This window comes from Salmo salar, chromosome 12 (assembly GCF_965601325.2).
Source record: "Salmo salar chromosome 12, fSalSal1, whole genome shotgun sequence".
Taxonomy (NCBI): Eukaryota; Metazoa; Chordata; class Actinopteri; order Salmoniformes; family Salmonidae; genus Salmo; species Salmo salar.
The window spans coordinates 59448837-59467192 of record NC_138302.1 but is presented as its reverse complement, the minus strand read 5'-3'; the positions used below and the strand labels follow the sequence as shown (position 1 = coordinate 59467192).

Sequence of the window (18356 nt, the reverse complement as noted above, 5' to 3'; positions counted from 1 at the left end):
TGCTTGAATTGCCATACAAATGTTCTTCTTCTCAGACCATTTTGAAATTATACTTATTTTTTTTTAAATGAGATTTATGATCACACTCAAAGGATAATTTGTTATATTACTTGTGAGGCACAGCTAAGTGAGCATAATAATGTGCTTATTTTTACTGGACTGAATCTGATGGTCAGTCTGAGAGGGAGGGAGGGAGTAGCGGTGAGGCTGCCTCTCACCCGACTCACCGTCCCTCCACCCTCCTTCCCTCCGCTGAGAAAAGGGGACACAGTCTTCCAGCTGAAACTCAAGTCGCACTGCATTATTTCTGCCTAATGCACCAAATCATGCTGTTACGCCGATGACCAGAGAAAGTGAAATATTCCTGAATATTAAAGACACAAGACTAACAATAAAGCTAAATTATTGGAACACTTTGCTATACTCATTCATTGCAGCTGCAGTGCTGGTTGTAGCATGGGGAAGTAGGGAGAAAGCATATTTTATGGCTTATAAAAGTGTTAACAGTAATTAATAACAAACAATAAACATGAACTTGCACATAAAAACAGCAGCTCTTTGCTTTATTCATTGAGTCTCTCTCTAGTCATGGAAAGAGTCTCACTCAATTGTCTCTCTCTAGTTTTGAAATCTCAGTATCAACTTTGCTGTGCGTTCAAGGCTTCTTTTTCCAGTCTATGGCTCGAGGAAACTGTGCAGACACGGTGATCTGAGCTATATGATTGGCCAGTGGTAGGACTATATGTGCACTTGATTTGCTCTCTGGGCCTGCCGGGAAGTTGGAGTTATACCTTCAGACACATGAAATGGATCAAAATGGGAGCGTTTTGCCTTACCTGGCGCTAGGGCTGCAGAATCAAGTGCATCTACCGCCAACAACATGAAACGAATACAAAAAACAGGAACACAAGGCTTTATGTTCTTTTTTTTTTTTTTTTACAGAAACTCTTGGTGACCGACTAGGAATGCCTCGGAGATCGACCGGTTGGGGACCACTGGCCTATAGGCTCTCTGAGTTCCAAGCGCAATTCTTGTTTTGCGTCCAATGGAACACAGTGTATCAATGTGTCCATATGGCAAAGGCTGGTGCTCTTGCATTAGTTGCGTTTTAACTTTTAGATTTGTATCATTTTAGATCAGATTTTTATGATTAACCACGTGAAAATCATTTTGAGAAACGAAAACGTTACTATTGAAATAAAACTGTTCCACGAAAATGCACATAACAATAATTATAACTGGCACGCAGATCGATAGAAATGGTTGGATACATTGTAAGCCTCTCCAAACTTGAAAGTCACAAGCTGCCTATGGTCTTAATGGTTGTTTATTATAAACAAAATTTGAGCAAGCGCGTGCACACAGGGGGTCCCGTGAAAAAAACGGGCCCGCCAATAGAAATGAAATGCCCGTCCAATTGATTCGTTCTGGCGCCGGCCCTGCCTGCATCTCTAGCTGTAGCCAGAGAAACATTTTATGGGGGGGAAAAAGTCAACCACTCACCCACTCGTCCAAAGACATAACATCCTTCCAGCAGTTGGCTAGCTAGCTAACGTTAGGCTCTGTGCTTATAGCTTGCCAAATAAATAGCTACATAAATAGATAAGCTAGCATATTAGCCACGTTATGACTGACTTGTGATCATTCCCCTTGCTAGTCTGATTGTATTGGCATTACCAGCCTTACTTAGATACATTCGTCAATTTTTCCCCAAAAATAATTAGTCATTGAAACTGAAACAGTACATACTGAATTGCTGGAGGAAGCCAACAATATACAAGGCCATCTGTGATTTACAACTAGATAGCAATATTTGTTGGACTTCCAAGAATTAGCAGAAATCCCACTCTGGAACTTTGATATGCCCGTAGAGTATGTTCAACAATATATTGAAAAATGTGCCAAATCCATAATGTTAGATAGGCTAAAACTTTTATTTTGGCTCTATACCACAGCATTTTGGATTTGAGATAAAATGTTTCATATGAAGCGACAGTAAAGAATTTCACCTTTTATTTGAGGGTATTTTCATACACATCTGTTTCACCGTTTAGAAATGAAAGCACTTTAGGTATCTTGTCCCCCAACTTAAAGGTGTCATAAGTATTTGGACAAATTCACATATATGTTTATTAAAGTAGTCAAAAGTTTAGTATTTGGTCCAATATTCCTAGCACGCAATGACTACATCAAGCGTGTGACTCTACACACCTTTTAGATGCATTTGCAGTTTGTTTGGGTTGTGTTTCAGATTATGTTGTGACCAATATAAATAAATGGTAAATAACATATTGTGCATTTTGGAGTGACTTTTATTGTAAATAGGAATATAATATGTTTCTGAGCAATAAAATGCAAACCTCTCATGTTATTGATAATGGTGAAAAGTTAGCATGTCACTCATAATTACCGTAATTTCCGGACTATAAGCCGCAACTTTTTTCCCATGCTTTGATCCTCGCGGCTTAAACAATGACGCGGCTAATATATGGATTTTTCCCACTTTCAAATTTTTTTTCTCAAAGCAAACACATTCTGTGACGTGCTCAGTTTTTTGGCGGCATGAAGCTTTCATTAGACCAATGAAATTGCCGAACGGGTTAAGGTCAAACAACTTTTTTGTTTACTGTTTAGATTAAATCGAGCGCTCTCAAACTTCCCATCATTCTGATTACGGTAGTCATTTTGTCACCCTCATCATGGCAAAGACATGCTTTCAAGTTGAAGGCGATTGATCTGGCTGTTGGAAAAGGAAATAGAGCTGCTGCACGGGAGCTTGGTCTTAATGAGTCGATGATAAGACGTTGGAAATAGCAGCGTGAGGAATTGACAACTAAAGCTTACTGCTAATTTTTTATGTTTTGTTACAAGCCGTGTTTCGTTAAAGCCTATTTATTTTTGTTACAAGCCGTGTTTCGTTAAACCCTATTTATTTTTGTTACAAGCCGTGTTTCGTTAAAGCCTGTGTAAAGTTCATTTGTTTCAATGTACCGGTAGGCACCTGCGGCTTATAGACATGTGCGGCTTATTTATGTTCAAAATAATACTTTTTAAAAAATTCAGTGGGTGCGGCTTATATTCAGGTGCGCTCAATAGTCCGGAAATTACGGTATTAACAATTCAATTCATTATCATATAATTGAACTTGTCCAAATACTTATGACACCTTCAAAATGGGGGAACAAGATACATAAAGTGGTTTCATTTCTAAACGGTAAAACAGATATGTAAGAAAATACCCTCAAAGAAAAGGTGACATTCTGTACTGTCGCCTCATATTAAACATTTGATCTCAAATCCAAAATGCTGGAATATAGACCAAAATGTAAAGTTTTAGCTCACTGTCCAAATAAATACGTAGGGGAGTGTATACAATATGGGTTCTTACTGGTAGCTGATTGCAGTTAAGTTTATTTAATAAAACAACAATGTTTGAACCATAAGAAGACTACAATTGGCAAGCTGCTGCTAGTGCTTTAAAGGGGCGGTGAAGGCCCAATGGACGGCATTGTGATCCAGAAGTGACACAACGACATTGTAACATGAGAGTTGTTCTCACCTTCTCCTAGCGTCTGCTTCAGTAGATCATGCTTGGCCTGTAGTTTCACTATGAGGTTGCTGCCATTCAGGTACTCTTTAAATTTCTATACAGGCAGAGAGAGACAGACAGAGAGACAGAGAGACAGGGAATGCAAAGAGAGAGAGAGAGAAAATATATTTACAATGTGTAATATATGACATTTAGCGGACACTTTTAACCCGAAGCAATTTATAGTAAGTAGTACAGTGAGTGAATTCATGTTTAATATGTAATCCTTGCAGGAATTGAACCCTCGACCTTGGCAATCCTAGCTAATGCCACACTCTTACAAACTGAGCCACACAGGACCACACTTGCGACTGTAGGCTACAGTCAGTACTGCATTACAGCAAAATGTTAATTTCATAATTCATTTGTATAACTTGTATCAGCAAAGCCTGATGATAATACCAGTCAAATGAATTCACAACCAGATGGTTGCCTGTCTGAATTCCACAGGGCATAATGCTGCATAATGATGAACACTGGAGAAAGCCACTAAACTTGAGTAGCATAAGTACTCTAATATCAGTATGTAATTCATTAATAAAAATGAAAAAATAATTTCTAATGCACTGTAAGTTGTGTTAATACAATAATAATAATGTATGACACTATTATACTTTTTGTAAAGTGACTTATGTGATCCCTGTGGGAATTGAACCCATGATGACAATGTTCTGGGGCCGAGCTGGGCTGAGCTCCCTGCCATCCAGGACCTCTATACTAGGCGGTGTCAGAGGAAGATGTACATTCTTTCGAAGAATTCAGCCTTCAAAGCCATAGGCTGTTCACTTTGCTACCACACAGCAAGCGGTACCGATGCACCAAGTCTGGAACCAACAGGACCCTGAACAGCTTCTACCACCAAGCCAGAAGTCTGCTAAACAAGACTTCTAAATAGCTAATCAAAATGGCTACCTGATGCTACTGGCCATTGCCCCTTTTTTTTCACTAAACCTCCTGCACTTGCTCTATGCACACACACTGGACTCTACCCACACACTCACACATACCTACATTGACACCCCAATACACACACACTACATATGCCCATGCACACATAAAATGTGCACACATGCATATTAACTGCACACACACATTCATTCAAACCCACACACACACACTGCTGCTATTGTCTATTATTTATCCTCTTGCCTAGTCACTTTAACCCTACTTATACACCGAGTGTACAAAACATTAGCAACACCTTCATAATATTCAGAACAGCCTCATTTCGTCTGGGCATGTACTCTACAAGGTGTCGAAAGCATTCCACAGGGATGCTGGCCCATGTTGACTCCAATGCTTCCCACAGTTGTGTCAAGTCGGATGGATGTCCTTTGGATGGTGGACCATTGTTGATACACACGAGAAACTGTTGAGCATGAAAAACCCAGCAGCGTTGCAGTTCTTGACACAAACCAGTGCGCCTGGCACCTATTAATTTACACCGTTCAAAAGGCATGTCAATATTTTCTCTTGCCCATTCACCCTCTGAATGGCACCCATACACAATCCATGTCTCAATTGTCATAAGGCTTAAAAATCTTTCTTTAACCTGTCTACTCCCCTTCATCTACACTGATTGAAGTGGATTTAACAAAGTGACATCAATAAGGGATCATAGCTTTCACCTGGATTCACCTGGTCAGTCTATGTCATGGAAGAGCAGATGCTCCTAATGTTTTGTACACTCAGTGTATGCACATTACCTTGTATCCCCTGCACATCGACTCGGTACTTCCTGTATATAGCCATGTTATTAAAAAAATAAGGAAATAATATTTTTGTACTTTTTACCTCTTTTTCTCCCCAATTTCATGATATCCAATTGGTAGTTACAGTCTTGTCCCATCGCTGCAACTCCCATACAGACTCGGGAGAGGTCGAGCCATGCATCCTCCGAAACAAGACCCTGCCAAGCCACACTGCTTCTTGACACACTGCTCGCTTAACCCGGAAGAAAGCCGCACCAATGTGTTGGAGGTAACACCGTACAACTGGCGACTGTGTCAGCGTGCATGCGCCCGGCCAGCCACAGGAGTCGCCAGAGAGCGATGGGACAAGGACATCCCGGCCGGCCAAACCCTAACCTGGATGACGCTGGGCCAATTGTGCACCGCCTCATTGGTCTCCCGGTCACGTCCGGCTGCGACACAGCCCGGTCTCGAACCTGGATCTGTAGTGACACCTCTAGCACTGCGCCACAGTGCCTTAGACCGCTGCTCCACTTGAGAGGCCTAGCCATGTTATTTTTACTCAATATTGTTATTCGTTATTCACTGTGTATTTATTCCTTTAATCTTTATTCTGCATTGTTGAAAAAGGACCCGTAAGTAAGCATTTAACTGTTAGTCTTCACCTGTTGTTAACAATGTGACAAATCAAATTTGATCTTACCAACTGAGCCACACAGGACCTGGTCAGAGCACTAGGGAAAGGCAATAAACCCAAGTAGCTAAAAGTACTTAATACAGTGGCTTGCGAAAGTATTCACCCCCCTTGGAATTTTTCCTATTTTGTTGACTTACAACCTGGAATTAAAATACACTGCTCAAAAAAATAAAGGGAACACTTAAACAACACAATATAACTCCAAGTCAATCACACTTCTGTGAAATCAAACTGTCCACTTAGGAAGCAACACTGATTGACAATAAATTTCACATGCTGTTGTGCAAATGGAATAGACAGTAGGTGGAAATTATAGGCAATTAGCAAGACACCCCCAATAAAGGAGTGGTTCTGCAGGTGGGGACCACAGACCACTTCTCAGTTCCTATGCTTCCTGGCTGATGTTTTGGTCACTTTTGAATGCTGGCGGTGCTTTCACTCTAGTGGTAGCATGAGACGGAGTCTACAACCCACACAAGTGGCTCAGGCTGTGCAGCTCATCCAGGATAGCACATCAATGCGAGCTGTGGCAAGAAGGTTTGCTGTGTCTGTCAGCGTAGTGTCCAGAGCATGGAGGCGCTACCAGGAGACAGGCCAGTACATCAGGAGACGTGGAGGAGGTCGTAGGAGGGCAACAACCCAGCAGCAGGACCGCTACCTCCGCCTTTGTGCAAGGAGGAGCAGGAGAAGCACTGCCAGAGCCCTGCAAAATGACCTCCAGCAGGCCACAAATGTGCATGTGTCTGCTCAAACGGTCAGAAACAGACTCCATGAGGGTGGTATGAGGGCCCGACGTCCACATGTGGGGGTTGTGCTTACAGCCCAACACCGTGCAGGGCGTTTGGCATTTGCCAGAGAACACCAAGATTGGCAAATTCGCCACTGGCGCCCTGTGCTCTTCACAGATGAAAGCAGGTTCACACTGAGCACGTGACAGACGTGACAGAGTCTGGAGATGCCGTGGAGAACGTTCTGCTGCCTGCAACATCCTCCAGCATGACCGGTTTGGCGGTGGGTCAGTCATGGTGTGGGGTGGCATTTCTTTGGGGGGCCGCACAGCCCTCCATGTGCTCGCCAGAGGTAGCCTGACTGCCATTAGGTAGCGAGATGAGATCCTCAGACCCCTTGTGAGACCATATGCTGGTGCAGTTGGCCCTGGGTTCCTCCTAATGCAAGACAATGCTAGACCTCATGTGGCTGGAGTGTGTCAGCAGTTCCTGCAAGAGGAAGGCATTGATGCTATGGACTGGCCCGTCCATTCCCCAGACCTGAATCCAATTGAGCACATCTGGGACATCATGTCTCGCTCCATCCACCAACGCCACGTTGCACCACAGACTGTCCAGGAGTTGGCGGATACTTTAGTCCAGGTCTGGGAGGAGATCCCTCCAGGAGACCATCCGCCACCTCATCAGGAGCATGCCCAGGCATTGTAGGGAGGTCATACAGGCACGTGGAGGCCACACACACTACTGAGCCTCATTCTGACTTGTTTTAAGGACATTACATCAAAGTTGGATCAGCCTGTAGTGTGGTTTTCCACTTTAATTTTGAGTGTGACTCCAAATCCAGACCTCCATGGGTTGATAAATTGGATTTCCATTGATTATTTTTGTGTGATTTTGTTGTCAGCACATTCAACTATGTAAAGAAAAAAGTATTTAATAAGATTATTTCTTTCATTCAGATCTAGGATGTGTTGTTTAAGTGTTCCCTTTATTTTTTTGAGCAGTATAGATCTTTGGGGGTTGTATCATGTGATTTACACAATATGCTTTACACAATTTACACAAACCACTTTGAAGATGCAAAATATTTTTTATTGTGAAACAAACAAGAAATAAGACAAAAAAAACAGAAAACTTGAGCATGCATAACTATTCACCCCCCCAAAGTCAATACTTTGTAGAGCCACCTTTGCAGCAATTACAGATGCAAGTCTCTTGGGCTATGTCTCTATAAGCTTGGCACATCTAGCCACTGGGATTTTTTCCCATTCTTCAAGGCAAAACTGCTCCAGCTCCTTCAAGTTGGATGAGTTCCGCTGGTGTACAACAATCTAAGTCATACCACAGATTCTCAATTGGATTGAGGTCTGGGCTTTGACTAGGCCATTCCAAGACATTTAAATGTTTCCCCTTAAACCCCTCGAGTGTTGCTTTATCAGTATGCCTAGGGTCATTGTTCACCTTCCTGCTGGAAGGTGAACCTCCATCCTAGTCTCAAATCTCTGGAAGACTGAAATAGGTTTCCCTCAAGAATTTCCCTGTATTTAGCGCCATCCATCATTCCGTCAATTCTGACCAGTTTCCCAGTCCCTGCCGATGAAAAACATCCCCACAGCATGGGATGGTGTTCTCGGGGTGATGCGAGGTGTTGGGTTTGCGCCAGACATAGGGTTTTCCTTGATGGCCAAAAAGCTAAATTTTAGTCTTATCTGACCAGAGTACTTTCTTTTATGTGTCTTCTGATCCCTCCTGTCTCAGCCTCCAGTATTTATGCTGCAGTAGTTTATGTGTCGGGGGGCTAGGGTCAGTCTGTTACATCTGGAGTATTTCTCTTGTCTTATCCGGTGTCCTGTGTGTATTTAAATATGCTCTCTCTAATTCTCTCTTTCTCTCTTTCTGTCTTTCTCTCGGAGGACCTGAGCCCTAGGACCATGCCTCAGGACTACCTGGTATGATGACTCCTTGCTGTCCCCAGTCCACCTGGCCGTGCTGCTGCTCCAGTTTCAACTGTTCTGCCTGCGGCTATGGAACCCTGACCTGTTCACCGGACGTGCTTGTTGCACCCTCGACAACTACTATGATTATTATTATTTGACCATGCTGGTCATTTATGAACATTTTAACATTTTAACATTTTGACCATGTTCTGTTATAATATCCACCCTGCACAGCCAGAAGAGGACTGGCCACCCCTCATAGCCTGGTTCCTCTCTAGGTTTCTTCCTAGGTTTTTGGCCTTTCTAGGGAGTTTTTCCTAGGGAGTTTTTCCTAGCCACCGTGCTTCTTTCACATGCTTTGCTTGCTGTTTGGGGTTTTAGGCTGGGTTTCTGTACAGCACTTTGAGAATATCAGCTGATGTACGAAGGGCTATATAAAAATAAATTTGATTTGATTTGATTTTGATTTTATGTTTGGCGAACACCAAACGTGTTTGCTTATTTTTTTCTTGAAGCAATGGCTCTCTTCCGTAAAGCCCAGCTCTGTGGAGTATACGGCTTAAAGTGGTCCTATGGACAGATACTCCAATCTCCACTGTGGAGCTTTGCAGCTCCTTCAGGGTAATCTTTGGTCTCTTTGTTGCCTCTCTGATTAATGCCCTCCTTGCCTGGTCCGTGAGTTCTGGTGGGCGGCCCACTCTTGGCAGGTTTGTGGTGGTGCCATATTCTTTCCATGTTTTAATAATGGATTTAATGGTGCTCCGTGGGACGTTCAAAGTTTATGATATTTTTTTTATAACCAAACCCTGATCTGTACTTCTCCAGAACTTTGTCCCTGACCTGTTTGGCGAGCTCCTTGGTCTTCATGGTGCCGATTGCTTGGTATTGCCCCTTGTTTGGTGGTGTTGCAGACTCTTGAGGCCTTTCAGAACAGGTGTATATATACTGAGATCATGTGACAGATCATGTGACAAACAGATTGCACACAGGTGGACTTTATATAACAAATTATGTGACTTCGGAAGGTAATTGGTTGCACCAGATCTTATTTAGGGGCAAAGGGGGTAAATACATATGCACGCACCACTTTTCCGTTTTGAATTTCTTGAAAGAAGTAATTTTTTTCATTTCACTTCACCAATTTGGACTATTTTATGTATGTCCATTACATGAGATCCAAATCAAAATCTATTTAAATTACAGGTTGTAATGCAATAAAATACAAAAAACGCTAAGGGGATGAATACTTTTGCAAGGTACTGTGCCAGGAAGCATTCATACAAATAAGAAAAAAAGCATTTCTAATGCTTTGTAAGCGTGGTTAGTTGTCAAAGCCAATCACAGTGAAGTCTTAAGTCAAGTGACTTATCAGAGCCACTCACAGTGAAGTAGAAGCCCTCCGTCTCCTGCTGGTTGGCTCGTCTCTTAGCAACGTTGACCTTGCTCATGTAGGAGTCGGACGAGGCAGACTTGACCGACTCAGTGGACTGGCTGTGCTGGAAAGCCTCAGACACATCAAAGTCCTCGACCGTAAGCATGTCCTGCAGCGTCTGCATGGTGGCATCCAGGGTCTTTCTTACCTAAGAAATACAAAAAGGGAAGAGTCATTATTAAACTGTGTCAAACAAATACCAAAAGATATTTTTTAAGTCCATTTTTCCTTTAATATCAAAATGTCAAATTAAAGAACAAAATGTCCCACATCTACACTAGTATGACTTCTTGATCACAGTACTACATCCTACAACCGCTTACATAATATATAATGTAAAGTTCAGTCAGCCCGGTAGGGGACATGTTTTCTGGTGTGAGTGTGTGACCGTGTGAAGATAATTAGGAAGATAACTGGTGTTCTGTCTGTGTGAGAGGGAGAGGAAGTGAGCAGAGGGAGCATCTCCATATTCATAGGAGATAAGCTGAACGCAGAGCACAAATATGGTGACCTTTACACACATCTGTCTGAATCACTGCAGCAGCATGAGGCAAGCAGGCAGGCAGACAGGCAGGCAGGCAGCAGGCTCTGTAGCTGGAGGCCTGGATGCAGTGCTAGCTGCTAGGGCCTGGCTGCCTGCCTGGTTTGGTGGGCGATGGGGAAGAGATGGAAGATGAAAATCAACCCTAGGGCCACACCTTCGTCAGTTTAGAAGATGTATTGTGCACGAACGCTGCTTGGGTGACAGTCCTCTGAAAGTAGAGGCGCCCCTGCCCGCCTGTTAGATGAGAGGCAATCCCAGGGGCTACACTTTGCTTGTGAGAGAGTGTGCGCGTGAATGCATTATTGTGTGTGTGAATGTTTGTGAGAGGGAGGGACTATGTGTGTGTGTGCGTGAGTACGCACGCGCATCATTATAGTGTGAGTATGAGAACGCCTCCAGCCGACATGAACATGGTCAACAGTACAGTAATGCAGTCAGTGTGTGGTTCACCAGAGCTGCTGGGGTCATCTGTTGGCCCTGAGTGGATATAAGCCTGTCTGTTTGAGTATTCATGATGTGCATGTAAACATGAGTCACAATGTTTGCCTATAGCCCTCTGCCTAGATGGATTTCTGAAGAGACAAGAAAAGACTGGCAGTATATCAGTTTTAACATACTGAATGTTTCCATATCCTGTATGCATGTTTTTCCCTAAAATGTTCAGCAGGGCACAACTTGTGTAACACACAATAGTATAGGTATTGGATGAAGCTCAATGTTAAATTCAAATCTCCCTCAGCCAGGGAAATCTCCCTCAAATCTCCCTCATTAAAATGCAAATCATTTTATAACATTTTTGACATGCGTTTTTCTGGATTTTTGTTGTTGTTATTCTGTCTCTCACTGTTCAAATAAACCTACCATTAAAATTATAGACTGATCATTTATTTGTCAGTGGGCAAACGAACAAAATCAGCAGGGGATCAAATATTTTTTTCCCCTCACTGTACAACGTTCCACAATTTTTACCTACTGAACATGGCCCAGGTGGTAAGTTTATTGACTCTGACCATGTGACTATGTTAGGGTTAGAGCTCACCTCCTCGTTCTCTATCTTGAGCGTGCCCAGGCGGGACTGGAGCTGGTGGTGACGCATCAGGAGCTCTGTCTGCATCGGCTGCTGGGCACTCACCTGACACACCTGGTGAAGATAGATTAGATGGATGGATACTGTAGATAGAGATCAGGGTTTCCGTTAAGAAAATGTGGCGCCGGACAACGTGACCGTGAAGATTTAAATTTACCGGCCATTTTGAGAAATGTACCGGACCCATATGCATTGGGTTCGTAACCCATTAGGGCGTCTAACTCCGGTGCTCAGAATGACAGAAATAACATTTACATTGTTGGGTTCTGAGAATAGGAAATATACTTATTCATTTCACTGAGGGAGGGTAATGTATAACGTTTACATTATGTCAGGATATGTTATTGTTAGCCATCTGGGATCCTATGGGAGGGATCCTCTGGGAGGAGAAGAGACACAGTCTGGTACCAATCACCATGACAGCCTTGAGTTGGGGAGGAGTGAGCACTTTGGGGTAGAGGTCAGGTCAGATGAAGTGAGGAAGAACAGATATCACTAAGGTTCTGTCTAGCAACAGAGATGCATTGGCTGTTCAGATGGGTAGGAGGAGAGACAGCATAGGAGAAAGAGTTAAATAATAGTGTTTGGGTGAATATGTATTCAGCTGTTCGTTCCTTTGGGAAGAATAAACTTGGTTTAAGCTTTCACAGTGTCCGTTGAGTTATTACTCTAATAATCAGAACCTAACAGCATTACGGTAATTCATTTTAACAGAACATGCAACTCCTGCAATGAAGCAGCCAATAAAACGTAATTTTGCGGGAAAACACAATTCTAAACAGTGAACCTGATGCCAGCGGTATATGACAGAGATGAAAATCTACTTAGAAAGACTAGGACGGGTTGCTAATATGACTAGGATTGTACCTTTGGCTTTGGACAACAAAATAAAGTTGATATGAAAACCAATCGAACAGGAGAGAAATGGCATTTGAGGAAGTCTTTCATGGGCAGTGCGCGTTGCAAAAGGCCTAGTTGATTATTGAGTTGTGGCTGTCAGTGAAAAACATCTAAAATATCTGTGAAGATATGTGTGTATATATTTTAAAATGTTGAGACAAGGGCCGGAAATAGACTATAGGCACGTCTCTCTCCAGAATGCACTCAGCTGTCTCCCACCAATTATTTTGCACATTCATTGTTTTATTTGCCCTTTGATTGTTTATTATGATTCATTCCCATTACATACTGTACGTCACCAGTAGTAAATGAACTGTTAATCCCAGTGATTTGGTTACATGCTGCTGATTACCAATCAGGCCTACAGTCATTTACCATTCTCGCTCTCAGAATGGAAACGCTGTTTTTCAGAGTTCACAACCTGCTACACTTGTGAGAAACAAGTTTAGGATGATTTCATAACTATCATTTACGAGTTTTGCCAATTTCTTCATCGTCTTTTGTTTGGAGTGCTCCATGTGAGCAATGAGCATGGGTCTGGTTTCTCTGTCTTGTTAATGTTGAGGGAGCAAGCATAGAAGTAGCCTACCTGGCCTGCTGCGCACAAATGTAGGGAAGTGCCCATTTTGAGATGTTTTCTGCTTGTCTTAACTTACCATATCCACCACTAATAAGCTGAGCTTTTCAGTCATTTTTTCTTCATCCCACACGGTAAGTGTAAGTCAAAGAAGTCTTTTCTTTTTTTTTCTTTTTTTACATCTTTGCAAATGATAGCCTAATACACTGCTCAAAAAATTAAAGGGAACACTTAAACAACACAATGTAACTCCAAGTCAATCACACTTCTGTGAAATCAAACTGTTCACTTAGGAAGCAACACTGATTGACAATAAATTTCACATGCTGTTGTGCAAATGGAATAGACAACAGCTGGAAATTATAGGCAATTAGCAAGACACCCCCAATAAAGGAGTGGTTCTGCAGGTGGGGACCACAGACCACTTCTCAGTTCCTATGCTTCCTGGCTGATGTTTTCGTCACTTTTGAATGCTGGCGGTGCTTTTACTCTAGTGGTAGCATGAGACGGAGTCTACAACCCACACAAGTGGCTCAGGTAGTGCAGCTCATCCAGGATGGCACATCAATGCGAGCTGTGACATGAAGGTTTGCTGTGTCTGTCAGCGTAGTGTCCGGAGCATGGAGGCGCTACCAGGAGACAGGCCAGTACATCAGGAGACGTGGAGGAGGCCGTAGGAGGGCAACAACCCAGCAACAGGACCGCTACCTCCGCCTTTGTGCAAGGAGGAGCACTGCCAGAGCCCTGCAAAATGACCTCCAGCAGGCCACAAATGTGCATGTGTCTGCTCAAACGGTCAGAAACAGACTCAATGAGGGTGGTATGAGGGCCCGACGTCCACAGGTGGGGGTTGTGCTTACAGCTCAACACCGTGCAGGACGTTTGGCATTTGCCAGAGAACACCAAGATTGGCAAATTCGCCACTGGCGCCCTGTGCTCTTCACAGATGAAAGCAGGTTCACACTGAGCACGTGACAGACGTGACAGAGTCTGGAGACGCCGTGGAGAACGTTCTGCTGCCTGCAACATCCTCCAGCATGACCGGTTTGGCGGTGGGTCAGTCATGGTGTGGGGTGGCATTTCTTTGGGGGGCCGCACAGCCCTCCATGTGCTCGCCAGAGGTAGCCTGACTGCCATTAGGTACCGAGATGAGATCCTCAGACCCCTTGTGAGACCATATGCTGGTGCGGTTGGCCCTGGGTTCCTCCTAATGCAAGACAATGCTAGACCTCGTGTGGCTGGAGTGTGTCAGCAGTTCCTGCAAGAGGAAGGCATTGATGCTATGGACTGGCCCGCCCGTTCCCCAGACCTGAATCCAATTGAGCACATCTGGGACATCATGTCTCGCTCCATCCACCAACGCCACGTTGCACCACAGACTGTCCAGGAGTTGGCGGATGCTTTAGTCCAGGTCTGGGAGGAGATCCCTCAGGAGACCATCCGCCACCTCATCAGGAGCATGCCCAGGGGTTGTAGGGAGGTCATACAGGCACGTGGAGGCCACACACACTACTGAGCCTCATTTTGACTGTTTTAAGGACATTACATCAAAGTTGGATCAGCCTGTAGTGTGGTTTTCCACTTTAATTTTGAGTGTGACTCCAAATCTAGACCTCCATGGGTTGATAAATTGGATTTCCATTGATTATTTTTGTGTGATTTTGTTGTCAGCACATTCAACTATGTAAAGAAAAAAGTATTTAATAAGATTATTTCTTTCATTCAGATCTAGGATGTGTTGTTTAAGTGTTCCCTTTATTTCTTTGAGCAGTATAGTTCCTATTTGAAACATTTTTCCCAGCAATCTCCTCCTCAATAACAACCAAGCCTCGGTGTGAAAGAGTAAAATCCCATGATCTGATGATGCCATATATCCAGTGGAAAAGTCATAAAATACCTTTCCCTTGCACAAAAACAGCTGTCTGACCCAAGCTCACTGGCATGGGAAACTCTGATGGCAGGGAATAGGCTAGTTGATACAATGTTGCAAAGTTCACAAGAGACAGCTTCAGGCCAGACCCAGTTGATTGATTTGATACAATGTTGCACTTGATACCTCGGGTCAAGACAGACAAAGGGAGACAGAGAGGCTGAGTAGAGAGAAAATCTGCTTGAAAGAACCAGAATTTTCCGAGTCACATGCGCTCATTTAGGCTATTTAGCCGCCAATGAACACAGTATATAAATTTGTCCATATGACAGAGGCTGGTGATCTCGCATTAGTTTAATTTTTACTTTGATATTTTTATCATTTTGATTAAGATTTTTATGATGAACCACGTGACAACAATTTTGCGAAATGAAAACGTTATTATCGAAATTAAACTGATTTACGAAAATAGCCTGCATACCATTGTTTTTTTACCGGTCAGTTTGGCAGGCAACAATTATATTATTCGGCTTTAAAAAAAAAAGCAGGTCAATTACCGGCTAACGGAAACCCTGATAGAGAGATGAGATAGATAGATCAGATACAATATATAGTGGAGAGAGAAAGAGGGGCGAGAGAGAGAGGGGCGAGAGAGGCGAAGGAGAGAGGGGCGCGAGAGAGTGAGAGAAAGAGAGAGAAGGGAACCCAACCCAAGGCCCTTGCATTGCTGTTACAATCACCCCTCCAATCACACACCCTCCGCCTCCCTCACCTCGTCGCCCATGTGTGGCTGGTAGTCGAAGCGTGTGGGCGGGCAGAAGATCTGACTGTGCATGTCCATGACCCTGTGTTTGTCCCCCCTGACATCCATGGCATCCACAGCCCCCTCCAGCTGGTCCAGCCCCTCGTGGCGGGACGTCTCCAGGCTGTACTCTGCAGACAGGTAGGTCCTCAGGGTCCGCGCCAGGCTGGCATGGTAGCCCATGTCACAGCACTGGGGGGAGGCATGGACAACACAACACACAGTCACTACCATAGAAATAACTAACCCTTACCCAGGTCACAGACAGGGAAAATACACAGTCATTATGACAGCAATAACCATAAGCCTCACCCAGGTTTTGATGAGTAGGAAAAATACCCAGTCATAAAAGTCACATTCACAATCATTGTTTTTTTCCATCTAGAACCTGACAATTGGATGTGCAAATGTCTACTAAATATTTATACTAAATATTTATACTAAATATTTATACCAAATACAGTCATTACCATAGAATTAAAACGACTACAATGGAAATGTCTGTTCTAGTAATTATATTTCTATGGTTACCACCCTTGGGAAGCACATAATGTTAGTTCCAAACCAATGGGGAGAGATACTGTGTCACAAGTCGCTATTATGCTTCCATCTATCAAACTATCTATTACTGTATCAATTATTCATTAAATCCATTACAATCAATAAAATGCTAACTTCAAACAAAATAGGAGACACTGTGTCAGATGCTACACTGCTTCAATCAATCAAACTACTGTATCTATTATTCATTGCAATTAATAGAACGCTAACTTTGAATAAAATACCCTGTAGTACAAGATGCTACTGGGCTTTCGTTTATCAAATGGATTCTAGCATTCTCATGTTGTTGTAATCAGCATGTCTTGTACCACCCACTCACATCTATCATGTCAGAGACATCGTGGATGTAATATTTGGCCACCAGAGCATTGGTCGCGGCTAGGTTCAACAAATAGTCGTTCCGGGCTTTAGTGCACTTCAGCTTGTTTTCAGAGTATTTGGCTTGTCTCTGGGGAGAGAGGGAGAAGAAGAGAGAGAGTGAGGGGGAGGGGGGTAAGAGAGGGAGACAGAGAGACAAAAATCCGTAAACCATAGATGATCTCTCTCTAAAAGGATTCTTATACCAAGGGTGTAAAAAATGTTGTTCCATCTATGGAAGTCTAATCTGATCAAAATAATTTACATGCGACACATGAAGCAAGAGGTCCAGTCTTACCACGGCAACAAAACCAGTTAACGTTTCTGGTCATTAGTGTATACATTAACTGATGAAATGTCAGAGGCTAATGCATCCAAGTCCTCAGAGCTTTTACAGACAATTGGGAGAACACACACACACACACACACACACACACACTCAGCCCAAGCCACACCTTCTCCTTCATCTTCTCAATCTTCTTGACGGAGCTGCGTCGCTGTGGGCGGTCGTCATAGCGCAAGAGGCTGGTGCTGACCTCATTGGCCTTGCCAATCTGCTTCTCTTCCTGTTTCTCAGCCTCCTTCAGCTTGCTCTCGGCGCTGACGCTCTCAGTGTGGTACATGTGGTAGGTCTTCATCACCTACCCAGGGACAGGAGGACGACAAGGGTTAGAGCTGTGTGTCTGTGTGAACATTAAAACAGGACATTGTACAGAACATTAAAAATCAACTACATGTACACTAAGTTCACGTCAAGGCTCTTGGTCTGGACGTTGACAGTGGTCATGAGAGTAACTCTAGGGAGTAACGAGGCAATACACTAAAACTCACGATAAGCGTGTAACAGACTTGATGTCAATGGGAGGTTGGTTAGACGTGCATATCTAAAGTTAGGATTCAGCATACCAATCCATGTGTCCTGTAAACTGAATGAGAACACAGAAAGACAGCTACTGTCAAATCTGTTAAGGATTTGTGACCGAGTGCTAAAATTAGGTTACTTCTGTTCTGTTCTGTTTCTCTCCCCTCAAGCACTACAAACTCACCCTCTCTCTTACACGTCTCCTAGCAACTCTGATTGAGGTAATCGATGTGAGGAGAGCGCAAGTGAAACCAGCAGGACGACTGTCGTTGCCAAGTTATAGAGATCTTTTTCTCGAGCTGAGTCACAGAGAACCTTTCCTCGTTCCTCTGGCTGCTGCTGAGTGTGAAACAAGAGAGGAGCCTTTGGTTCTGACTTGAAGTCAGATCAAGCTGGGGACGTGTTGAAGCCAAGCTGGCTCTCACATTGTGCATTATGCATCAACACTGTACATAAAACATGTACAAGTACGTACAAGTACTAGCTATTAACTATGTCACCGACTGCGTGCAGGTGAACGTATAATGAGAGGTACACATGATAAAAAGCAAAATCAATGAAAATCTGCATCATTATGTTGTATGTCATGCAGAATCATTCCTCATGCGGCCATTTAGTGTATTTAAAGCCCAGGCATTTTCAATTGGTTGCATGCTTGCTGCTGCACAGTGTGGTCGTGTTATTTTACCAATGCTCACTGGCCTGCTTACAACACTTAAATA

General features: G+C 43.4%; 1 protein-coding gene across 2 annotated transcripts in view; it reads right to left on the bottom strand.

Moving 5' to 3' along the window:
- LOC106565341 (SLIT-ROBO Rho GTPase-activating protein 3) overlaps positions 1 to 18356 on the bottom strand; it is a 78180-nt gene that overhangs the window by 19665 nt on the left and 40159 nt on the right. For both annotated transcript variants that reach the window (XM_014132336.3, XM_014132337.3), the window contains exons 5-10: positions 17228 to 17413; positions 16735 to 16863; positions 15825 to 16046; positions 11658 to 11759; positions 10025 to 10222; positions 3560 to 3644 (exon numbers count right to left, since the gene is read on the bottom strand). In XM_014132336.3, coding sequence (XP_013987811.1) covers positions 3560 to 3644; positions 10025 to 10222; positions 11658 to 11759; positions 15825 to 16046; positions 16735 to 16863; positions 17228 to 17413 — 922 coding nt within the window. The remainder of the gene's footprint in view (positions 1 to 3559; positions 3645 to 10024; positions 10223 to 11657; positions 11760 to 15824; positions 16047 to 16734; positions 16864 to 17227; positions 17414 to 18356) is intronic.